Genomic DNA, 26,547 nt, shown 5'->3' on the forward strand with positions numbered 1-26,547 from the left:
CAGCACTAGAAAGCAGTGAAGAACTCAGTTTATTGTTTCTGTGGGGTGCAAAGGTGAGTATGCCTATCTGCACAGACTAGATGATTTCCAGTCACTCACCACATTCACAAATAGAATACTTTCTTTCCAGAATGGAAAAAATCTCATTTAAGTGAGGTAAATAGATCAAAGCATCACAGTGGGAGTGCTCAGCCAAACAGAATTGAGGACTTACTCCTGGTAAAAATAAAGCACAGCAAGCACTAAACACATGGCTCACATCTAGACTTACAGGTGGAGATGTTGAAAATGGAAGAAGTTCAGAATAGATTTTCAAAACCCATTCTTTCCAATTCAAAAAAGTGGCAGTGGAAAAAAGAAATTAAATTCCTTTATCTCAGAGTTACACTCTCAGCTTTTGGAACATGCCTAGATAGGAAAATGCCTTGACTTTGTAGTATCATTTCCTGAATGCACTCAGAAAAGCATTTCAAGTGTTTCCATCATTGCTAAAAATATTTTTTTCTAAATTCTAAACAAGGCCCTCAGGAATTAGAAACAATAAATTATGTTATGGTATGTTTTGCATTCATAGAAATTACCTGTGTTGCAAATATTATATTTAGTGCCTTTTTTCCCTATTAATCTCTGTGTCAGCTAGCAGAGTCAGTACCATACAAGGCACTGGGACAGCAGTTTCACTGTGTGGCCCATCATAGCACAAATCAGCTCCATCCTGACATCATCACTATCTCACATACTGGTATAGGCAGATGCAGAAAATCTTCAGAATTATTCTATTCATATCTATTTCTTACACAACTCGTGGTCAATTTCTTATAGCGCTCACATTTTCATATTGTCAGACATAGTATAAGCTCAGCTTTAGATTTTGGGAAAAATTTATAGAGATTAAAAGACAAACATGAAATAGAAAACTGAACAAAATGACAGTGTGATTACCTGAGAATTCATACTCTTATCAGCAGTACTGGAATACATGTCACTCGAATGTTGTTCAAATTTAAATTCCATCGAAGAGAACGCCAATTGTGGATTAAGTACTATTGAAAAAAACAATTCAAAATGTTTATACAGCATCATTTGACAAATATTTTCTCAAAGTACCTTCATAAAATCATTATTTCTGTATATGTTTAGGAAAAATGTTTTTGTTGCTCCCATAGTTTATACGTGATTACTGTAATGTAACTTTGTCTTACTATTATTCTTTAGTCACATTAAGATTATTTAGATTTTATATCTACCAGACTTATAGCACTTCTCTTTCATAACACAAAAGGCACATGATCTTCCTTCTGCAGATGAATGCACTTACATTTCTGATACTAACCATATTTTTTGGGAAGATTTTATAGAAAACAGCATTTCTCTTTCATTTCATAGAGCTGCAAGAAAAAATCATCCCAACCTATGAAATTTTAAAGTGGGAGTTTGGAGAAGCAGACGTATGTGTTCCCACAGCCTCATCTTACTTCTTGGAAACAACACTGGAAATGAACCTAGCAAGCACACAGGATCCTTTTATTAAAATCTGCACATCTGCTCCTTGCCCAGTGTTAATCAATTCTCTTCTCCCCCCTAAGAAACCCAAATAATTTCCTAATCACATATATCACATTATGTGAACAACAATATTCTCTTTATTTCTCTAAATCACAGGCACATAAACTCTTTAAAGTAATATTGTTTCAAGGTAGGAACAGAATCTGCTGGAACCTTTCCACCAACACACAGCTATGTCACTCACAAAGACCTCAGCTCTCTCAGGAACTCCCTGTACGAGGAGAACACAGCACAACTGAAACACTGTCAGGGAAAGGGGATTGTATACCCAACCAAAAATCCTGTGAGTTTGATTATTAAAACATATGTCAGCTCCCATGAAGCCATTAAACTGATAGTACAAACTTTTTCTTTGTACCAGGCTTAGATTAGACTGGTGTCTTTTCCAGTGGTTTGTTTGAGATTTTTCTCTTTCAGTTTTTTCTTACATACAGATAAACACTTTCCCAGGGAGAATTCCTACAGGTATTTAAGTAAGAGACCTGCTTTCCTTCCTAGGTGCTGAAACAATCTAAAAACTTTATTTTTTAAAAAAAACAAAAAACAGATTGCTGATGAATTGAAAATACATGGACTACACCGAATTTTAACTGAAGTTAAAAGACCAGGCTGACTGCGCCACGATTAGAGAGATTCTTTTCTCAAGGTGAACAATCCTGAGTATAAACTGCAAATATAAGAGATTTGTTTAAGTGACAACCACACTGCTCTGCGCAGTCTGAATCCCAGTCAACCACAAAAACTATCCCAGGAAAATAAAAATTCTAAAAGCAGAAAACAAATGTGCCATAAGGCATCCAGCAGTGAGAGTTAGGCATATTTGTCAAATCAAAATTAGAACTTGCAAGATACATCTTACTCAGTTTCAGCTTTAATATGATGATCTGAAATTATTTAATAACAGACATAATTTTTGTCAGCATGTCACCAAATCATGAAGTTCTTTTTTTGACAGTAAAAATAATCTGACTATTTGCCTGCACCCATATGATTACCTGAAATACTGAGTGGTCAAGAAACTTATTTTAGACCTCTCTGCCTCCTCCCAGATCATTAAGATTCCCAGTAAGAATTTAATTTCAAAAATCAAATTTTAGTAGAAGCCACTTTATTTTTAAACTATTTCTTAAGACTTGAAAGTATTATATATTCACTTTTATATTATGTTACTTCTTATTGGCTAATACATGTACTTTGAGGAAATTCTACAAAGCGGAAATATAAATTTGTGATAAAATTTGGACAAGACTGTCAATTATCCATTAGATTTAGTGATTGCATCTTTTCCACAAAGAAAGGGAAAAGGAAATAAACATTTTCTTTTTTCTTCACATCACTTAAATCCCTTCTGCACCATAAACTTGTGGCTTGCATTCATATTTTTACTTAGAGATGTGTTTCCTAATAATCTCATATACATATGTACATTCACCTTTATTCTATATGTTCAATTAAATATATTTTAGAGACATTTAATATGAATTTACTTTCATGACAGGATCCAAAGAAGGTCTCTCAGATTACTTTGATATTTTAAGTCAAAAGACTTAAGTTTAAGTTACAGAGAAAAACAAGGGGAAAAATAGACAAATCCTAATAAATTTGAGTTGCTTTTACCCCACATTACATAATTAATTGGCCAAGTCTTCCTCAGTAGTCCCTAGAGGTTTAAATATTACACAAACATCATTCCAGGGAGACACTGTACTTCACTCCTATCTCAAATAAAAAGTGGTTATACATTAAAAAACTGAGATTAGGAAAGCTAGTGTATTCAATTATTCACAATTTATAGAACTACATGACAGTAAGAGTAAGACAGGAGACTAAAGAGAACCACAAATTATTTCTGAGAAAAGCAGAAAAGAAATTTTTAAAATACTAATTTCTTTGCTGCAGGCAAATGGCCTGTAATTTTGGCTCTTAAAAACCTCTGACAAGCCAGATGGCATGAGGGCCAGTCAGAGGCATTTTGAAGGGTTTTAAATACAGCTAGAGATCCTAATTTTGACACGAAAATTCCATGAAAGAGTATGACTGACATTCTACTTTTCTACACTTTCCAGAGGAACTGCTGTGATTACTAGGATTTGCATGATGTAGTCTAGAAAGGCTAATAAATGGATAGACACAAAAAAGAGTTTTGGTAAACTATTTTTATATAACGCAAATGGCTATACAAAAAAATATTTTCTCCACGTAATGATTAGGTATAGAAAGTTCAGCTTCGAGCATATTTAAAACAATGAATGAAAACTTGAAAATTCTGCAAATTTCCAAGAAATTTACAAATTACACAAATTCCAATTAAGTAGCCATTCTCTGCAAAGTAAAAATACCCAGATATATGCATCCAGCATGTCTTCAAGGGCCTGGTTTACCCACCAGAAGCTTTGACTCTGCAGGATGGAAGAGGAGGAGCCTCCGGGGGTGGCTGAACCACGGGAGCGCCGCGCTTCAGAGGCACCGGAGGAGCTGGAGGTGGGGAACTGGCCCGAGGAGTAGCAATTGGGAGAATGAAGTCATATGCTCCCGTCTAAAGGAAAAAAAATATTGTGGTCACTTTCAAAAAAAAAAAAAAAAAAAGGTATCTCTTCTCTTGAACCATCTGAGTGGTTTGCTGTTTTGGCAGGATTATTTCAATTATGGAGCTGCTCATGGTTTTAACAGGATGTTCATTTATCAGAATTCAGAATCAGTTCTTTAAGTAAGCAGTGCCCAGGTATTTTTCCCCTCATTAAGGAAAAGCTCTATGACCAAAAGTATCGGGGTTATCAGCAGAGCTACAGACAAGGCTTCTGATAAATCACAGTGCTGTGTTCCACTCCTGCCACTCTCATGAGTGAAAAAAGATTGGAACTATGGCCCAAATGCAGAAGCTCATGTGAGCAAAGAGGAGGGAAAACAAAGAAAGCTACATCACTTATGGAAGCCTTTCTCAAAGGGTGAAGAACAAAGGTTAACTATTTCTGTACACCCAGCATAAACAAAATGGGCTCTGAGATCAAAGGTGAAACATGAGTTAAAATTGACAAACCTTGGGAAAAAATAAGCCTTAAAACCTTTGTCATGAAATGCCACTGAATTCTCGGAGTCTAAATTCCAGTGATTTTGATCCTCATTTTATCTGTGCTACCCCAGTCCCAAGTGGGGTTTAGAACTTAAAAAAGGGCATGTTTTGTACAGAATCCTCTTTTTTGACAGATTGTGGATCAGAAAGGGCAAATTTATTTCAAAAAGCACTTTCAAAGAGATATTTCTTGTCCCTCGCTCTGTCATTTCAAGGAAACACACTAAGGTAGTAGCTTCTCCAGACAAAAGGTATGGATAACCTTAATAAAAGTAATAGAAAAAAACCCCAAAACTTCTGCACTAAAACCACTGTTAGAGTCCTTCAAATCCTGTTTTCACCTTGAAGGCCACTGAAATCTTAGAAAGGAACTAAACCTATAAAATCTCCATGCTGCTTAGAAAAAGCAGTAAAACCAGCTATATAAAGATGTTATGGATAGTTTAAAAGCTTTCAAAACCTGCAGAAAATAGTGCATCATTCTTCCTTTTCACATCTGTGGTAGCAAGTAGAATTTATAAATGACAGGAAAGAAAACCAAAAGTGTCCTTAGCCAGAGCATAAGGCACATACCCATCTCTAAGACCTACTGAGAAGCAAGCACAGCACTGGGAGTGATTGGTGTTCCAGCAGGGTTACACACTCCTGGACAGTGAGGTGTGTGCTGAGCCGTATGGAACATTTTGTCTTTTTGTGCTTAGCTCAAGGAAAACATGGAATGAGAGCAAGCTTTTGCAGCAAAATTACCCTAGTCCCTTGTTTTATACTAATACTTCAAATCTAATAATGATTAGACCTTATAATATATAACTGGCTTTTCAAAACTGACTTTTAATATTTTTTTGTAACTAAAGCTCAAGATAATGTCAAAAAAAGACTGAGCAAAAATCACATTTGAATTATATATTCTTCTATTTTTATTTTCTTTCTTTATTTTCTCAAGTCACCCACATAAAACACTTCATCAAGTTGCATCATCAAAATACCTTCTTGCAACAAAACTAAATTTTTTTTAAGTTTGGTGAGATTAAAATGTTTAGTCTATTATAGATTTCATGACAGCTGTGCAAAGGAGTGCAGTCTAGCACTGCAACTGTTATTCATCAATGCTGGTAGGTTTATGTAAGGATGCATTTCCTAAACCTAGCAACTGTTTTCCCTATAGGGAAAAGTTTATGGTAAAGAACTCAGAAACTTGGATACTCTCCTGACAAGGATTGGCTCAGCACCAGCACAAGGGCATGGATTGGGTTCTGAGAATGTAACTCAAAGCCTCTTGGTGATCTTATTGGCTGCAAGCCAGGTTTTCTCTCCTAGAACATTCAGTATTTAAGGAAGGAGCACAAAAGGAAGTAAAGGCTTTTTGGGGTGTCTTAGCAAGGTGCAAGAGATTTCTCAGACACCTGTGTGTGGCTTTATAATTTTGTTTTCTGTAACATTTGTTATTTTGGTTTTTTTACTTATTAAACCTTTTGATTTATGAAACACTCCGAGGAGCAGCCTCGCCCAAATTAATTATAGCCACTTCCCTGCAGAAGGCTGGTCCCTCACAGATTGATATATTAGCACGTGGCTTATTACACTCTGGCCACATGCTACTCAGTATCAGGTTTAGGCCAGACAGCAGAAGATGGAATCCCTTTATTCTTCTCCCAAAGCAGGAAATCAAAACCTGTTTTTCACCCCAACTAGCAGGAAAATTTGGTTTTGTCTTACTATTCAACAAGGGGTTTATTTTCTAAGATCTGGTAAACAAAAGCGAATATGTGAAAGACTCAATTCACTACATGTGGATCATGATGTTCACTGAAAACCTACTTTTGCTATGAAGCACAATGGTACAAATTCATGGCCAACATAACTCACAGAGATGTATTTATATAATTGATAACAAATCACAGCTCTTTTATTTTATTCATACATTAACTGCACATTATGTAAACTACATTACAAATGAAAAATCATTTAAAAATTCTGTGCAAGTAGAAATCAGATTATAATTCATACACATACACATATTGCTGAAACAGAATTAAAAATTCATTTCAATTATTAGGGCTTCACTTTGCAAGTAGAACCATTATGTTTCTTTCTATAAATATTAAAAAAACCTCCTTATGATTAATTTTTCATTTTTCAAACTCCATAATAGAAAACTACCTCTTTTGCAAGATTACATACTTTAAAAAGTAATTACAGTATTTAAAAAAATAATTCCTTAGACTCTTACTGGAGTTATCTGTGCTTTTTAGATAACTTATGAATACTTCAGATATTTATCTATTGAGATATTTTCCTGAAGCTGCATTTAACTTCACACACCAGAGAACATGGCTAGGGCAGGAAGGAAGCAGCCTAGAGAGTGTTCTTTCACAAACATGATGTTTGTTAATATCATTACAAGAAACATTTTTCCTGTCCTGATGTACACTGATTATGCATGTTGGTTGGAGAGGAGACATCATCTACAAAGTGAGAGTCTTAGAATTAAAAGACTTCAAAAGAAGCTTTAAAAAGACAGGTGAGACAAAGGAGCTTTTCGTTGTGTATTCACACTGAACACCTCCAAAGGATGCCAGAAAAAGGATGCTTGGTCAGGCTGCCACCAGAATTGAACTCTTCAAACAAAAATAACATTCTTGGAAACTATTATTCAGATGGCATCTTAAAATGCTTTCAAAATTTTTTGCTAGAATTAATAAACAAATAGAAGCTGTTGGTCACAAAGAATCTGTCAGATTAAGAAAGCTCTACTACCAAAACTCATTTGAATTTGTGAAATAAGTTTGATACAAACAGTTTGGTAGCTCTGAGCTCAACAGTGGGGAGCAAACATGGCTGATTCCTGCCTTGGCCTAAATACCTGGTATAAGACAAGAAAAAAAAAAAGGGGGGAAATCTACTCCATCAAACATTACAAGTAAAATAGTGTTTTATTTAAAATTCATGGATCAAAAATAAAAAGAAGCACAGCTGTCAGGTGGCAAACTGAGAGTAGAAAGAAGTATTCTTTTAAAAAAAAACACTTTCAAAGCAGTTACTTTATCTTTACTAAGTATTCCAAGGCAATAGTATATCTTAGAAAGCATAAAATACAATTCTATAATTATTATTCTAATAGAGCATATACTCTCAAGATTGAATAAAAATTTTGTTAATTCAGAAATTGTATAGTTTAGCACAAAGTGTATGTGACATCTCTCTAAAATTACAGTTTTATTTCCCAGTACAACTTCCCAGGAAATAGCATATAATTCAATAAGCTAATTTATTACTTAAAATTGCATTAAAACATCTGCGAAAGATAATAATACTGTTGTATGTAGCATATCATACCATGCAGATTGTTCAAGGTTGAAGGAGTTATGAAAAGGCTGACCTTAGGGTGTCTTTATTTATACCTCTAATAAACAAATTCAGCAGGAATACAAGAAGACAAACTATAATGTACATTAGAAAAAAACAGTTTGATTCAAATTTAAACCTAACTGCAAAGCCAAGGGTTTCTGTCCTGCAACTGAATCCAATATACACCCTCAACCTTCCCACAAATTTTACATGAGCTTTTCCTTAAGATATACTGAAATCTTTCATTCCCCCAGGTTTACATCACAGATAAGCAGCTTCCACAATGAATAATGTAACTGCTGTTCAAAGCCATCATTCAAAGCACTGCAATAAAATTAAATCTTTCCTTTGTATATGGTCAGAGATGATGCAACAACAATGGCCTGTAATTCCACAGCTGCAGATTTTCAACAGAATTCACTTCTTACACAACAAATCTATTCTTTCATTTAAAAAAAAGGTGATTTAAAAGGACAAAAAAACCCACCAAAACACCTGTCACTTCCCTACAACAAGCTTAAGCAATAAGCTCTGACAGCTATGACTTGTTCTATTTATCTCAATCAAAGGCACTCAAAGGCTTCATTATTACACAGCTGTATAATTTGTCCTTTTTCCAAGATGCTAGAATTTGTTATTTTCCAGCAGAGTTTAAAAAAAAATAAAAAAATGATTTTGAAGCACTACATTCCTGCACTTTGCTTGGCATGCCTTCCCCAGCACACCCTGCAGGACCCCTGTGAGCAGGGGATCATCCTGCCTGGAGAAATAGAGATAAGATAGATATAGATGATACAGATATAGATTATAAAGATATAGATTATATCAACACTGCTTTCACTGACAGCTTTGACTTTCACAGACACCAGACACTAAGGTTAAACCCTCTGCAGCGAGGTGCAGAGCCCTGCCACCTCTAAAACCTTCAAAGACACTGGAGTAACAGCAAGGCACAGCCACAGTGTCTGAGCAACATCCCAGCCTTATCTATAATGCATGGGCTCCATTATCTAACTCAGAATACTAAAGGAACTGGCTCAACATTTTTTAAGGTTTATTTTTTAAGCATGCAAAGACACTTCATCTCTAAGAACGTCTTTTGGTATCCCATGCATTAATACATATTATAGGTTAGTGAGAATTGTAGCAGCTCTTGAAAGTTCTTATATGTGCACTAAATCTGTTGATCTGCAGGATTTTTAGCAGAATTCAAGACAGCATTCAAGACTAAATTACTTGGAACCTTACATTAATAATTCAAGTAGCTTTAATAAATTTTTTAAGTACATGAAAATAATTTCATGCTTTTTTTATGTTTTTAGCAGTGCTGCTGAATTATTTTTACTTTTACTTAGCTCTAGTATCCACTTTGTTAAAGAAAACATCAGTATAGTGGCGGTATGTTGGTTTATAGGGTAGTGTTGTCAGTAATGAATACAACAGCAGGAAGTTCTAGTAAAATCAGAAGGCAGACAGAGAAGAATGTGATCTGATGGGATACAGAAGGTTTGTAACAGCTGGGAGGTAAGCTGGGGAAGAGCAGTTGTAAAAAAACCAAAGATGAGATCAGAGAAACAGCTGTTCAAGCACAGAGAGGGAGGAAATAGCACTTGCAACTGTGAAACCTGAATAGAGGAAGCTCAACACAGAGAGATAAGAGATTTGGGGTTTTTTTCAAAACTGGAAAATCAGGAAAGAAATCTGGTGAGAAAATGAGGACTATAGATAAGGTAGAATAATAAAGAGCTCAGATCCAAAGGAAAATGTTTTAAGAATCAGTAACTACTGAGAGTTTCTGATCACAGTAGGAGATGCTGATACCTCAACCACTTTCTAAACAAACTATGTTTTTAATTAGTATTCTACATTGCAAGAGTTAAATGAAAGAAAAGCTACAGCATCCTGGGGGCTGCATATGCTTCCAGATGCTGCCTGCAGTCATGCCACGCTGGGTAACTTCATTTAACATTAGTCAGTGCTCCTGGGGCCAGCTGTGACAGTGCTGCCAGCTAAGAGGTGCTCACCTGGGAGCACCAGTGGGATGGAAGCTGTGAGAGTCCTTGGGCTTGCCTTGCCCAGCAGTGAGCTGCTCCTGACAGGCAGGAACACACTGGAAGCATAAGGGCAGCACTGGCTGCACCCAGCTTACCCAGCACCAAGGGCAAAGGGAGACAGAAGGACTCTGAGCACACAGAGAGAAGAGGAACTGAACTAAAAACATTTAATTAAAGTAACAATTATTAGTTGGCTATGAGGAGCCCCAAGAAAATTTATTTTTTGAAGTTTTTATTTCCTTATTTCTGAAGAAAGTTATTTCTGTTTGCCAAAAATTGTTCTTAGGACTTGAAAAGTACTTACACCCAGAGTTATGAAAAAAAAAATAAAATGTAATCAACAGGTGCAATATTCTACAGCCTTTCTTTGTTTGTTCTGTTTTTTAGGGGTTGATTGATGTGGGTTTTTTTTTTTTTACCCAAGAACAGTCACAAAACTGATCCCATCAAATGTAAAAACTGCTTTTTCAAATTTATAGCACAATTAAAGCATAACCTTCACTTAAGCCAATGTACACCAGTATCAAATGACAGTTGGACATGCTCAATAATAATGAAGAGCAATCCTGAACATCATGTTCAAGTGACAAGCTAAATTAAATATAGAGAGCAAGCTACTATTTCAGCATTCTTCAGAAATATTAATTTTGTTAGTCACTTCAATTTACAGCAGTGTCAATAGCAACATTACTACTTTTATTCTATCCTGCAACTTGACAAGGAAACAGGAATAGAGGTCAAATGTCACAATGGGAAACAGAGTTCTTCTCTTCATTGTTTTCTTTTGGACCTCCTTTCCAAATGGAATTGTCCCACTTCTTTCTCTAAACATGGGAAACCAATTACATACTTTCCTTACATTGTATCCAGTCTAATTCTGACTACCTTGCTTATGAGTGTTGCATTAGAAGTGTCAAGATACTGAAAAACATAAAACTATTCCTTTTCCCTTAAGTCAAGGCCTGCCATACTACAAAAGGAATTCTATACATCTATTGACTCATATTCTATCAGGAAAAATACTTCCAGAGTAGTGTATGTGCTATAAACTGACTCAAACAGCTTCCACGTGTACACAGAAGAAAATCACAACATTATCAGACACAGCCTGTAATACACAAATATTATTTGAATGATGGTTTGAACAAAAGAATTCCATTTTATACTGCTGGGAAGGCAAGTTGGGAGGTGGTGTAAAAAGAATACTCCTGACCCTTTGAAAATGCATAATCTCTATTATTCATTTTTAAGGTAAAAGTGCAGATAATGTGATGGGTTTATATGCTGTAGAAGTGATTCCCAGCTGCTTCTTCTGAAGCTGGTTTATTATTTCATACACTCAGTTTTCTTGCAGTTCATTCTTTCTCCAAATATGTGGAAACCCCAAACCTTCAATTTCCAAAGCATTTTTGAATGGAGTTGGATTTTAAATTCACTTGAGCATTCTCTATTGACAGTTACTACCAATAAAATGCTAATTTTCGGATGTAAAAGTAACTTAAAGTCTCATCTCTTCAATTTTTCTCCACTCAAATAGCTCAACGAGAAAGCAACTTGGCCAATCTTTATGACACATAAAACTCATCCACGTTTGCAATTTCTTGGTCACCTGGGGGTTGAGGCAAGAACAGCTGCAAAAAGAAGGTGGCTGCTGGTTTGTTGAATGATTTCATGAGTGTGTGGTATCATATTTCAGTATTAGTTTACACCATTTTTAATCCATTGAGAAAGCGTGTTTTCTTTGTGTATACAAATACTTCAAGTCATTAAAGAGGTTATTTCAGAACTTGTTTTCTTAAGAATTGCATTACTAATTATAAAACTATTGCACACCCTAAAAATGTTCATCTGAAGTCTCTATTCTCCCCAACCACAGAAATATCACAGAGCAGAATTTTAATGAACTTCATCACCACTGTACCATGAACCTACCGTTTTTGGTGTCAAGACCAAGAAGCATTGCAAAGATGACCCTTCCTTTAAGTCAACTGAATACAAATAAGGCTTTGAACGGGAACAGTCAATCACTGCCAAACAAAATTCATCATCAGATTACAGATGTTATTGCATGAAATATCAACTTTATAATAGCTGCAGTATCAAGTATCTAAATATTTCTCACAAAGTTACAAGGGATTATAGTATCTCTCATAAGGATTCTGAAGGTGATTTTGGGCAGTATTAATCACCAGATTTTCATGGAAGTTATTCATTTGGGAAAACACAATATTTCAAAAAAAAAACCCAAACAAACCCAACATCATCCTTTACCTTTGAATGTAAGTGTTAGGCTAAAATAGTGAGATTATAAACTAATGTCACAGAGATAAAAATAGTTGTCTGAAACCGGTTGAGTGGTTTTTTTGGTTTTTTTTTTTAATTTGTTTAAGGCATAATCTAAATTTCCCATAAGGCTTGCTTCATTTCTCAGACTTCCATGTTCAGTTTTAAGGCACTGGCAGGAGCACAGGTTTCCAGCAAAGGTAATTTGTAAAAGTATCCATCATGGAACACCAGGAGTATTCATCCAGTATTCACCATTTGAGTACTGAACCTGACTGGCTGTCACATGACTGGTTTCAAGCACAAACCCGGATCCAGAGATCCTGTGCAATGAGTCTGATCCCAAGCTGGCTGCTTGTTGTAAAGAGCCTGACAGCTCTTCTCCAAGTAAAGATGACTGACTAGGAGCCCTTCCCTTCTCTTTTAAGTACACCACATGGTAAGAAAACCCCTCTAATTTTGAGAGATCATTTTTTTTTTGCTCCATCCACATATAATTCAACATAAAGACACAACTAACTTCAACAATATTGTCTTGCAGAAGAAAGAGTCTTGATTTCCCTGAGTCTGCAGCTTTCCTTATAAGGCCTCTCATCCCTGCAAAATTCTCTTGTGAATAATGATGGTGGAATATCCAAGGAGATGCCATGACTGAAGTAGGAAAGCCATGAGCAACGATGTGCAGGATAAGAATCTGAACTAGTTCTACAAAGCAAAAAAGAATTCAATTCTGCTGTTGCCCCAATAACTTCCTGAGCTGGGCATTCATGCAGAACAGAGGCAATGTCACTAACCTGCAGACACTCTGTCCCTTCAGGAAAAATTAAAAGTCTGAACTCTTACACTGGGGATTAAATAATAAAAGAAGTCAAGAAGTGAGTATGAGTCCATGAATAGAAAATTAATATAACTGTTTGGCTTTATTTGTTTGGGTTTTTTTTTTTAATATTTTATTTTAACTGATGAGAGGGTATTCCAATCTTTATTATACCTTAGCAACTATGGGGGGAAAAATCAGAGAAAAAAAATCTACAGGCAACCTGAAATTTAGCAAATACTTATTTTTGTCAAATTTCATCTTATAGACAAACAAAAATGTCTCCTCTTAATTTATATTAAGCAACTTTTAGAATAATTGCTTTAGGTTTTCTTATATTAGAAAACTTGGCTACCAGAAGTGGTCTGACAGATTTTCTCTCAGCATTATTCATTCTCTATTTAATAAAATTCTGATATAGCAAAAGCAAATACCTGAACTGTCTTTAGCACTCAATTTAAAATCCCTATACTTGGAAAAATCAAACTCCACTCTGGTACATGAGTGTCCTTTGTTTTGCAGCAAAAATGGAATGGATTTTGTAGCACCAAAATAAATACCACCATATTCAAATAGTCCCTGTAAGTTTAAAGAAAAAAAAATGGGTCAAAGCACAGTGAAGTCAAGTTTATAATAGAACATAATATGAAAAAAATTACAAGACTTATTTATAACACACTAAGAGTATTGGTTAATCAATAATCTCACATAACCCTTACCTTTAAAATCTTTCCACGACACAAAATAGAAGAGTTTAAAATTTAATATCAAGTCCTGTTGCACCATTGGAAAAGTTTCCATCGTTTAGTAAACGGATCAGAGACTTAATTTTCCATTTATTGCATTTTTTGCTATAACTATCTTAAGAAATCCTCTGCCTTTAAACATACTCATTCCAGATTGTCAAGTTCAAAAACTAAAGCTGTCGGCTATCATTTAGTGCTACTGTTATAGTTATATTTGGGCTTTAATATCTCCTCCTTAGGTTCATCTCTTTGACAATTTTCTTGGGAACTTAGTTTAGGAAGAAATGAAAAATACAAAGTAGAGAGGAGCCACTTTGGTTAAATACTTTGCTTCATCTAGATGTCAATCTTATCAACTGCTACAGTTTCTTCACACTTACCACATCGATGTCTATTTCAGTGACCTCTGAAAATCCACTAATCCTAAGCCGGAGCTCTGCTGCATTCCTCACTGCCACCTAAGTGAAGGGACAACACTGGGACTGTGGTCAAGGTCATTTTAACATAATTATCTCACCACATCTGTCATAATTACATAATTACATCAAAAAAGCTTAATGATAAAAAAAAACCCAACCCAACTCTATCCCACAGATACAGAGTGGAGAGAATCAGTAAAAATTGCACTGAAAATATGAATATAACTCTGCTCTTGTAATATAATGCATTTCTGCTGCAGAAATATACAGAGATAAAGTAAATGCCTTTATTTTCTAGAACATATGTATGCAGATTCCAGTGACATGTGACTTCAAATCATGCCTTTGTGGCACACCACAACTGGGATAGATATAGCTAGATAGATATAGCTGTTACTTAAAAATGCAGAATAAAAATAAAAACAAACATAAAAATGCAGGGAAAAAAAAGAAAAAAAAAAAACACAAAAAACCAAAAAAAACCACAACTCAAAGTTGTAAGAAAGACTAGGGACGAGTCTTTCCCAATTCTGCAGACAAAAATAATATTGCAAGAGGTTGTGTTATTAGAAGGAGCAGTTTTTTCCAAAGGGAAAATCTGTGTTCAGCAGCTGTGAGGATTGGCATGTGGATCACAACACACATTGCTTGACAGAGGTGCTGGTGCAAGATAGACACTGTTGTTCTGGGGAATATTAAATCTGTTGCAAAAATGGAAAAAATAAATGAATACTAGGTTTAACAAGCTTAATATATGCAGCCCCAGAAGATGGGAAATCCAAGATCACTCAGAAAGGGTGGCAAAGTTCAGGCCCTTGACAGCATCTTTTTTCCCAATCTCACTTATCTCAGGAAGAAGGCATGCAGAAAACAAAATATGTTACACGTTTATTGCACACCTACTATCAATAGAGCCATCTCTGAGAAAACCAGAAAAAAAAAGTCAAGAAATTAAAAACATTAGAGTATTCCAATCCTGTCTCTCTAGAGATTACAAAAACTGCAGGTATGTCTACATCATCTCGTAAAGAACAATCACACATTACTTCCAACAGCTTGTCAGTGATATAATATGAATCAGCTCAAACTGAGAGACTGCTTTGATACTTCTGAGCAAGACTGAGACAAAAGAAAAATACAGAATAGGTTACAGCAGTAATGATCTGCTGCAAGAAAACCTTATTCTTAAAAAGCATTAGAACACTGGAAACAAAATCCAAAAGATACATGAACATACACACATAAGTACCCAGGATAACACTCAAAAGACAAAGTTCTTCCAGTTTTGAAATACCTCCACTTTTTTATCAAAACTCATGTGTGTCTTTGGAGTGAAAGAGATTTTGAGATCAGCAACACCTCCCACGGGTATCACTCCTTCACAGGGGGTGATTTTCATTCCAGGCAGTGGGTTTGAGTCGTGAACCTTCACAAACACAAACAAGAAACATACTGAAAATGGTGTTTGCATTGATTTGTTTTGGTTGTTGTTGTTTTATTTATACCAATATATCTATCATAAAGATTTTATATTCTTACAAGGAGAACCTTCAAAGCACATAAGGCTAACTTAGACTTAGAAGTTTGGGGAAAAATGCAAGTAAATGAAATAAAGTAACAGATTTCTAAGCATAACAGTCAGTTGCTACTAGGAAATAATTTTTGCCATCAATTGGAAACTTGGAGTTCTGAGTTTTGGGTTGTTTTCATTAAGTTATCAAAATTAAGACTTGTTATCTAGCAAGTCTTCAAAATACTCTACAAAACTTTTTTTTCAGTGACAAAAAATTCATCACTTCGCTTTTGACATTCACAGTAAGATGGGACACAGAACCCCAATTGTGTATAGCTCAGTAAGAATATTAGAAGTAAAAACTCCATTTAGCCACAGTTAGAAAAGACCAAAAGGAATTTGTTCTCTTCTAATGCACTCCTAACAGACAGCTTTGTAAAGTATAGCTACACAAATGATAGTGACCAAGACCAACCAGCTATGTTTTGGCTTAAGAGTACTTCTGGAGGCTAAAAAGGCGGGGTATGTTTGTTTGTATTACAGGCTATGCTGATTTTATTCTTTCAGACCCAGACTCCAAGACTATGGTACTACTTGCTATTCAGTGCTCAGCTGATAAAAGAGAAATCTGCTACAAATCAAAATAAATTAAACATGCTTCTCAGTACTGTAATAATGCAGTAACAAAAACACTGTGGATTTTAACGAAAAATATTTTCCTTCACTATATACAGCAATTATCCTGTGATCTGCAGAACAAATGATGTTAGGTTTCTGATTTCTGTATTACATCTTTACCCACTCTGGGATCCATCTCATCCCTTCCTCAATTCATTGCACAGCCCCTCCTGCCCCTGGATGTTGGTTTAGCAAAGTCATCCCATGTGCTGTGACTGCTCTGGGTCCCTGCATGCACAGCAAGTTTGCTCTCAATGCAGGCAAACATCCAATAAATGCTTTTCCATGGGGTACACCAGTATGGGGTTCTATCCTCACCCCTGGCCCTCAGGAAACTGCCAGAATCATTTAGACCATCACCACTTTGCTTTTATTTGTACCACCTACTCATCACTATAAATTTGACAGAGGGATAGAATTCCTCTTGTTTCTCCAGAAAAGTCACAAAAACCTAAATGGGTGCATATTAAATATCTGCAAACACAAAACCATAACATGATCTGGTGAAATTCACTCCCTTCTGCTCCCCAACCTAAAGAATTAAGTGTGCTAGAAATAATTTTCTCTTACTTGGAAGTACGCATGGTTGTATCCTGTGTTTACAATACTGGCTGTCTTACAAGTAGTGAAACCAATCGGACTATGAGTGAAGGATATACTTTGAGCCACAAATTGAACTCTAGTAGTACCAAACTATTAAAAAAAAAAAAAAAGAGAGAAAACAAGCAAACCATATAACATATTCCTAAGCACAAATAAATAATTCAGCCTAATTTTTATTACATAATGAGCTAATATAGTTGTGCAAATACATAAATTGGAAGTATTTAAATAGAAAACACAGCTTAAGTGTGAGACAAGATTTACTTAATGTAATGAATTTATCTAGATTCAAATTGAACAGACTGAGCCCTACAGATATTTCTGGACTAATTTCAAGACCAATAAAAATATTTTAATTAAATTTAATTTAACAGCCCAAACTCCATTAACTCCAAATGTGTGATCAGGATAAGCTATTTCAGAGATATTAACAGCAGTAGAAATGTAAATATTCTAATTTACACACATCCTGGTTTACATATGGCAAACTTCCAACACCACAAAAAAAGAGGAAAAGAAAAAGACCTACTGAGGAAAAAAAATAAGAACAAAAACAGGATCATCAAAATAAAGGGAAAAGTTTTCTTGACTCTCAATATAAATTCTAGAACATGTTGCCAATAGAACAGAGTGGAATAAAAAAAGGAAAAGTCTTTCTGCTTTGTACTCCCTAGTATGCAACGCAAGACAACAAATAACTAACAAAAGCTGGATGTCACTGTTTAGAAGACTACCCAGAACATTGCTTCTCAAATACCATGTTCAAATAACAACACAAAATTAGAGTCTGTTGTTACCTTGAAACTCTGAAACATATCTTCTCACACACATCTAGGTTTTTATTCCTTTAATAAATAACATATATCTAAAAAACTGTTGTGTCACCTCTCAACATTAGTTTAGTCAAACTAGGCAAGCCAAGCACAATAACTAGCCCATAACATATAAGGACCAATAAGCTGTGATGCCAAAGGAAGACTATCATCAAAAGCAAGAAAAAGGTAAATTGTCTTTGTCTTCCTTCTCCATCATGTCTTTGGAGCATATTCTTTGGTTAAACATGTTAGGTAAAAGCTCTATGAAATTAAAATACTTTAATAAAAAAATGGATGACAATAGAAATATATTTAAGGTATTACTTGTATAAAGAAATCCATGCATCTTTTTTCTCTAAAGCTGTCACGTGAATTGTTACCTTTGCTAAACACTTCAAGTTAATTGAATTTCCTTTGCGCACACACAAGAGGAATTGTCCTGTTTCTGGAGTGTTGAACCCTGGACGCCAAACAACTTCACACTCCACATCACTGTAAGGCTCCACAAACCCTAAATATATGCACATAATTTAGATGTTATAGCATACACATGTACAACTGTCAAATTACATTGTATAATGAGAAATAACAGGCACACGGAAGTGCGATGACCTATTATTTAATGTCAGCCTACATTTCTCAGGTGTTGAACAGTCTGATGAATTAAGTAAAATTAAGTCTTGGATTCTCATGAACATTGCATAATCTACTTATCAGTACCCAACAAAAACACACTCAAAGTTTACTGGTACTTTTAGCCATGAATTACTCTAATAGTCAACACTGAAATAAAAAAGAACAGACTATCTTTCTTGCAGAATAGCAACTTGGGGAAAGATCATATATACTTTTTGCTTGCAACTGAGTCTGAATTTGTATTAGCAGAAATAACTTTTCTCAAGAATCAGAGCACACCAAATCCAACAGAGTTAGTAGTTTGCTCTTTAATAACGGAGCTCTGACATACCCCTGCAGAATATTATTTTTCAAAGAGAAGAAGGTAAAAGCTATACACGCATCTAACAAATACTGATCTATGATGCAAATGCAGACTAATCCCAGACTGAATTCCATTTATGTTACTCAACTTTCACCAACTTTTTAGCAGCTTTACTCAGTGCTTTTGGAAAATTTCCTATCCTGATGAGCTGTATGATGTGGCTGCCCCACTCTTGAAATGTCAGCAATGTGTGCTGAGAAAAATGTTTACACAAGCACTGCTGGCTGGGCATGGAAGCAGGGAGCTGGACTGAGCTTGCATTCAGGGCAGGGCTTACACAGAGAATGCTGCTGTGGTGCTAAGCTGTGACCTGATACTGCTTTTGGGACACACTGATATTGACAGAAATCTAAAAATATAGTGCATAGCATCAGCTAAATGTTTGTCTTATTTAATACTGTTGGCATATAAGATACATACACACACTGTATTGGCATAGCATACCTCTAGTTGGATTTATAGTAAATGCAGATTTTCTATCTCCAGTTACAGGCCTCCAAGTAAAGCCAACAGGATGGTTTCTGGGATTGCATACCCTGACAGTTCTTCTAAACTCTGTCCCTGCTAGGCAGCCAGGAACAGGACTCAAAATCAGTTCCTTTGTAGACAGCTGAAGTTCTATAGGCATTGCATGTGCAATTACCAGCACATGTCCAATGTGTTGCTTGTTTATTTTATAACTGAAAGAGCTGTAACATAAAGAATATGTATCTTTCAATATTTTTATGCATTTATCATGTTACAGAGTAAAATTTACATTAAATATAACCACTAGCAAGAAAATACTTAACAACTGAATGTGGACACACAGTTCAGACCGACAGGAAAAAAGTTCACAATTGTTTTGCACACTACTTAAATCATGTCAGAAGTGAAGACCATCCTAAAGGATGATCAGCCTCACACAGTTATTTTAACATTAGAAAACAGAGTTCAAACCAGAAGGCTAGAAAACAGTTTGCTTATACATTTTCCCATGAGCTGCATGAAAAGACCTGAGCACAGATGCAAGTGATGCAATTGCTAGGCTGGAAAGAGAACAGTATTTCCCATAAAAATTTCTCCTAGCAAATACACTGTAATAGCAAAGTTGTTTCCCTCATGCACTTTTAGCTATATAAGGCTTTTCACAGGACAGATTTTTGTTTGTGGTTTTAAAAAACCCAGGAAACAGTACTGTACTAAGAAAATTTTGCAACATAAAACAGCATTGTTATTGCAGTCACCATTTATCATGATTACACTTTAAAATCAGCCAGGTGATTTTTTTAAATAAAAAATTTTACTACTGCCAAGAAAATGTGTAAATCAAGACAATTGTAAAAAACCTTACCTTTTAAACATTCCAACAGTGGTTGTCTCAAACACAACTGGAATATGAGTTTTCGTAAGAGGAGGCACCACCTGAGACAATGGAGATGTCTCCTGCAATTCTGCAACTTCAATCTCAATTTGAATCCAAATATGAACTGTCAAGTTATTGATGATGTGCAGTTCTTTGGTTGTTGTAGAATACACACAAACATCACCAAAATCTATAGTAGAAGGACCTGAATTATATAAGAAATAAGATCCTCAGGATTAAAAGGCTAAAGCTAATGGAAGGAAACATAACTACCAAAATACTATGCTCAAACATTTTAGCTCATCAAATTACAAATTCAAGTCAGCTACAAAAGTCCTGTAGTGGAACAAATTATTGCTAAAATGTGGAAGTAAATATCCTCCATGTTCTGTGGGTGTTTTCAGCAGTACAAGTCAAAAGCCACCAACATTTTTTTTTTAATTGTGCTTGTTTTAGTCAACTGCTAAAATAGGTAAAATCAATGTGCTCATTACTAACAGGACTATTAATTACAATGCTCCTTTTTGTTAAGAAGCTATTTAAAGGGACCAATTAGCACCAATTCACTGAAAATTTATGTATGCAACTGTGGTGATGCATTCCCTACACCTCCAGCAGGTGCTTCCAAATAGGAAAAGACTTCCAGTTTACCTTTAGACATTTCAGGAAATTAGCTGAAAAGTTCTCTGGGTTTCTCACTGTAATTGGCTCAGAGCCAGGACAGAAGTGTGGATTGGACTCTGAGAATGTAACTCAAAGTCTGTTGTTCACCCCATTGGGCCAAGGGTCAAAAAGCCCATCTAGGCTGTTAAGGACTAAAGAGAGAGAACAATGAAACTCCATGCTTTTCAGGTGTTGCAGCAAGTAGGAGGAGACCTGTCTCTGTACTGTGCTTGGCTTGGTTTTTGTTTTGTTTTTTGTTTGTATTGTTTTCTTTCTTTATTAAAACCTTTTTGATTTTTCAAGACACACTTGATCATGCAGCCTCACTAATTAATATTAGCCACTTCTCTGCAGAAGGCTGGACCCTCAAAGACGGATATATTAGGACATGGCTTATTACACCCTGGCCACGTGTTCATCTGTGTCGTGTAACCTGTTGGTTTGCTCCCTGATGTGGGACCATTTGGGTTAATAATTCATGTCATGTGATGGTCACAGAACTACTTCATTACCTAGTTTACTGCTATCACTAGTTTTTAGGCTGGTCTATAAACTTGAGTACTTATGGCACTAATCAAACATCTTAAAAAACTCTGAGAACTTTTTGTATTATTATGCTTATCTTGTTCTATCTTTCTCCAGGTGTATTACACTATTCAAGTTCTGACTTGACTGAAAATTTAAAAAAAAAGGCCGGGAAGTACTGAAAATTCCCTCTGCGCTGCAAAAAAATTTTAGTGAAGAAAAGCTGACCTTAAATTAGACTTGGAGCAGTAACAAGTGTTGGTAATAAGTCACTAAGAATTTTAAGAAGGTGTTACTCCCCATCACAGAACATTACCCTGAAATTATTTTGATGGAGGATCCTGAAGCTTTAGCTTTTGGGGGCATCAATCTTTACTGTTTATTCCCAGAAATATTCTGTGCACTTCCATTAATCTTGCTGATATTAATGCTGGTTCAGGTACCATCCCCTAACAAGGCCTAAGGGGATGAGCAACTCTCATGCTGTGGTGATTTCTCTGTAAGAGGTTGTGGTATAAACAGTCTTCAAAGGAAACACTTCTTTTACATATATATATCTAATAATATCTCAGTATTTGCTGAGAATTACAAAGCTTTATTGAAACACTACTGTAGGTCTCAAGCTGCCTACCAAATTAAATTGTTTTCTATTTAGGGTGAACAACTATAATCATAAACATTAACTATACGTAAGTGCTTTTCTAGCAACTATATGCATTTTGCAACCAAATTAAAAATCTTACCAATGAATATTTGATGAAGCTGTTTGTGTGTCAAAGTTAGCCTACAGTCTTCCTTCTCCTGCATAGAAGATGGCTCAGGACTTAGCCAGCTCCAAACCTGTGATAAGCACAAGACACTTCCTCAGAGCAGGATCAAAATTCTTATGATTTTTTTATATGGCAAGCCCATTATGCTCACATACTACTCAAGCATTTAACTTACTCCTTTGTTCGTAGATTTAGAAACCATTGCGGCCAGTTTTCGACTGGTTAATATGCTATTCTCATCTGAAGGAAGGATTTTGGGCTCTGGTTTCTCCTTGGGAAAATCTGAGATTGAGATGTGTGGTGACTTAAGACCTTCACCTGGCTTAATGCCTACACTCACAGGATTGTTATAAATATAAAACTGCCTACAGGGAAGGAAAAAAAAAGAACGTAGCAATCTAAAAGTTTGATCATTCTGTGATCTACACATTAAATTATTTAATATTTTTAAACAAAACAATATTTTAGGTAGGAATTTTTCATTATTTAAAAAACCCTCAAGCACAGAAAATACATCAAAAATACTTTTATTCCTTTTTTTACTGTAAGGTTAATCTAGAGGACCAGTCAGACTAAAGGGTTGTTTGCTTCAGCCCACAGAATATATACTAACTTACATACTGAATCCATCACTTGAGATGAACTAGACATCCTAGTTGGAAATACATATTTATTATATAAAGAGAATCCATAACAATCAATGTTATGTTTTTTCCTATTAACTATAACCAAGTGTTCTTAAAACTTGACACCTTAATTTAAATTCACTATTAGCTTAATTTCAGGTGCCCTGCCTCTATCCCTACATTTCACCCAAGAAGTAATCTCTATGTGTCAAAATACTTGAAACAAACAAGTTTTGAATGCATTATAAATGAAAGTCCCAAGATCATAAGCATATTGGCATGGGACAAATTCAGGTATATGACCAGGGCCATTAAGTTAATTCTGCACATATATTCACATTATTTTGCGCATGGTCCTGAAGTATTTATTTACCCCTTAAACCAAGTCTTACCTGGCAGCCTCTTTCTCCAAACGACGCTGTCTCAAATGGGAAATGAAGTCTAAATAGCGTTTGGTATTTGCTTTTCTTAATAGTTGTTCAAAGTCAGTATAAGCAAAGTCTGGATCTACGTAATTATATCTCTCAGTCTTCGTGAAAATAGTCCTAAATATTTAAAGAGAATTGTAGTTTCCTTACACATGTAGAATGATACTGGGTCTTGTTAGAGTGAGAACATAATTGATTTTGATACATATATATTTCATTCCAAACATTCTTTTTATCACAGCTGATTGTTAATATTTGACCTTGTAAAGGCAACCCTAAAAATGAAACATTGCAAGTGTAATAGCTACATTTGTAGCTTCACATAAGAAAACTCAATAAATTTATGTGCAAGAAACTCAGGAATGCAATGAATTTTAAAGTACTTTCTGCCTGAAAAAACCCCAGCAAGCTGTCATAGGAGTAACCAATCTTGATCTACTATATGATCCATGTAAATGTCTGGGTTTAAATATTAGTTTCACATAACTTTTACCTGTACTTTTTATTCCATTCACTAGGCCTAAGGCTGGCTGCACGATCGTTGGGAAAAGCTATAAGTGCGTCATCCTTACAATTCCTGTTTCTCCGGTGAGTATGAATTTGTGTTTGGGTTGATTTAAGGATTGCCACAGGTGCTGTATCACTGAGCTGTCCTGTGCCACGAACTACAAACTGTCCAGTTGCATTGGAAATCAAGGGTGTTAGACCTTAAAATTCAAATAAAACATAAACTTAAACTAATATTTTCTAAAAAAAATTCAAAGTCTTAAAAATATATCTAATTTACAATGGTCCACCCAGCAGCACAAGGGTCAGACACCCATCCCAGAGTGTTTTCTTCAAACAAGAGGGAAGAAGCCATTCACATCATGCCAAGAGCCAACCTGCGTCCAGCTGTGATGCCATGTCTTGCACAGACACATCATCAGACACTCAGAGCTGCCTGTCATGACACCAAATCACAATGTCCTAAAGCTTGTCTTAAGGACTGCAAATAGAGGCATGAATTTTGACAATACCTCCCAAGCTAGAAAAACTAAAAAGACAGCTCAGATCTTTTTCACTCTAGTTTTAAAAAGCACATATACATGAACATTAAAGAGAAAAGTATGGCAGAAATAAGGTCAAATTTAACTGCCCTTTCCTCCCTCACCTGAAAAAAAAAAAAAATTGGTGATTAAATGTATTTTTTTTTACCCACTTTAGCCTTACTTTAATCCACCAACAAAAAAATCAAATTTCCATCTTCTGAGACACACGAGTGATTACAACTTTTCCTGGCCAGAAAGGCACAGTTTTCAAGAAGCTTCATTCCTGTCTCTCCCTTGCCTTCACCTGAATACACAGACACTGGGAGAAGATAACAGGAAGATAGAGAACCATCTGGAAAAGGATCTGAAAAACCAAACTCATTTTTTCTCCACACTTCAATGAAGCTTAAAAGCAAAACACAGTTTTTCCTCATAATGTTTTTATAAACCTTCAACTGGGACCAGAACAGGGACATTAACAGAGTAAATGGTAGAAAAAAGCATGTAGAAAACCTGAAAAACTCGAGTACTAGACTTAATCTTTGATCCAAAAAACCCACTTCTTTTAATTGGGTTTCTGAAGCAGGAAAACTGAAGGAGCTCTGGATTTCAAAAATAAAGAAATTGCCAAACTTTACTTTCTCATCAAGTCTTGATAGCCATGGGTTGGAAATACCTTCCTGAAAGTAGCAGGAATGACCACTGGCTCATCAGCCATCCCTGTACTTGTAGAAAGAGCACCATTTTATCATGACTTTCCAGTAACTTCCACTTTTTACTGCACCACAGTGGAAAAAATGGCTACTGCCTTCCTTTTTCTTATTAGAGGGCACATCCTCAAGCTGGCAGCAGAGTAAATAAAGGGTAAATAAAGAGAATTCAAGTTCCCCTCCTGATCTACACACAGCCACCACATGTACCAGTGCATAAGTCAGACGATTGCACTGGTGTTGCAGAGGCTGCAGCACATTCGACATTAGAAAAAAATTATGTTTGTCATGACAGGTTTATAATCCAGTGACAGCTTAGTCAAATCTACTGCAAAGTGGTTGTTCATGGAAAACATCTCAAACAGAAAGAACAAATTATCGGCTAATTATTGCATATCCTGAAAGACTCTTTATGCTGGCACAGGCTTCACAGGATGGGAAGAGTCAGTGGACACAGGACTGGTAGCAAGCTGCATGAACTGGCAAATTCATCTGGCAGTATGAACTTTGAATCAATGAAGAACATCCTGTTATTTTTCCTAGTTCTTCCTGTGCTTTAAATATCACTCAGTTTACTCCTGAAAGATCTTAGCACTGTGCAGCAGCACTGTTTGCAAAAACTGAACCTTAAAAAAAAATCAGATAATCATATGATGAAAATTTATGCTTTAATAGTTTAAATTTCGATCCAATTATGGGAGGGTGTACCATATTTTAGCCTTTGTTTTGCAGTCTTATGAGACATGTCATACAACTGAGCATTCTCTCCAGTTCCAAAGAGATATGACTTTTTACAAGCAAACTAAAAGTTGTACAATATCTCCTTTAAAATCTAAAAATGTGCTTTTAAAACATTTTATTACTTCTCACTTATGTCTTTAGCATCTTACCAGGATTAATTGCGAATACAACGCTTTTTTGTTTAGATTTGCACACACCAAGTAAGGTCAAATGTATTTGATGAAAAGATTTTGTCTTCAAAGCATCTACATTATTTTCCTCCACTCCTGTCCCAATGATATCAATAATTTGCTTCATCTCAAACGTTCCTATTTGACGTGGAGAAAATGAAATCATCACTTCCTGGAAAAGAAAACTCACTATGAGACATGTGAGACAATAAAGAGTCAAGTTTTGTGTAATTCTGAGTCCCTGAGTCACTTCTCTCCACATTTACCTCTGTGACAGGTATTCAAAACTGGGCTTGCAGACTATGCCAAGAGGCACATAAAAATTAGCAATACAAGGTAACATAAAAATGTGACATTAGAACACAACAAAGTCTCATTTGTTCACTTCATAGAGAAATCTTGTGCCCTGACTTCCTGGTTTGGGAAATTGTCAATGTTTCCATATTTGATTTATTATTTGGCAAAGTTTCTTCCATTAAAAGAAATTTTATCTTACTTGAATATTTGTGATTTACGGAAACAAATTAAAAGTATCCTTCAAAAATATCTGAGTATGAATCAATCTTCTCAAATCAGTAAAATAAAAAAAAACACGGATAAGGAAAACCCTTGTAAAGTGACCTTAG

General features: G+C 35.5%; 1 protein-coding gene across 1 annotated transcript in view; it reads right to left on the reverse strand.

The window, feature by feature from the left end:
• Nucleotides 1-26,547, reverse strand: part of CFAP47 (cilia and flagella associated protein 47) — a 261,413-nt gene that overhangs the window by 224,640 nt on the left and 10,226 nt on the right. The window contains exons 9-23 of the mRNA XM_066314030.1: nucleotides 25,901-26,093; nucleotides 23,763-23,976; nucleotides 23,234-23,386; nucleotides 22,391-22,580; nucleotides 22,189-22,285; nucleotides 20,246-20,462; nucleotides 19,357-19,601; nucleotides 18,293-18,423; nucleotides 17,065-17,187; nucleotides 15,598-15,729; nucleotides 14,265-14,342; nucleotides 13,573-13,717; nucleotides 11,971-12,065; nucleotides 3,952-4,102; nucleotides 943-1,043 (exon numbers count right to left, since the gene is read on the reverse strand). Coding sequence (XP_066170127.1) covers nucleotides 943-1,043; nucleotides 3,952-4,102; nucleotides 11,971-12,065; nucleotides 13,573-13,717; nucleotides 14,265-14,342; nucleotides 15,598-15,729; nucleotides 17,065-17,187; nucleotides 18,293-18,423; nucleotides 19,357-19,601; nucleotides 20,246-20,462; nucleotides 22,189-22,285; nucleotides 22,391-22,580; nucleotides 23,234-23,386; nucleotides 23,763-23,976; nucleotides 25,901-26,093 — 2,265 coding nt within the window. The remainder of the gene's footprint in view (nucleotides 1-942; nucleotides 1,044-3,951; nucleotides 4,103-11,970; nucleotides 12,066-13,572; nucleotides 13,718-14,264; nucleotides 14,343-15,597; nucleotides 15,730-17,064; nucleotides 17,188-18,292; nucleotides 18,424-19,356; nucleotides 19,602-20,245; nucleotides 20,463-22,188; nucleotides 22,286-22,390; nucleotides 22,581-23,233; nucleotides 23,387-23,762; nucleotides 23,977-25,900; nucleotides 26,094-26,547) is intronic.

Source organism: Sylvia atricapilla, chromosome 2 (genome assembly GCF_009819655.1).
Source record: "Sylvia atricapilla isolate bSylAtr1 chromosome 2, bSylAtr1.pri, whole genome shotgun sequence".
In the NCBI taxonomy this organism is placed as follows: Eukaryota; Metazoa; Chordata; class Aves; order Passeriformes; family Sylviidae; genus Sylvia; species Sylvia atricapilla.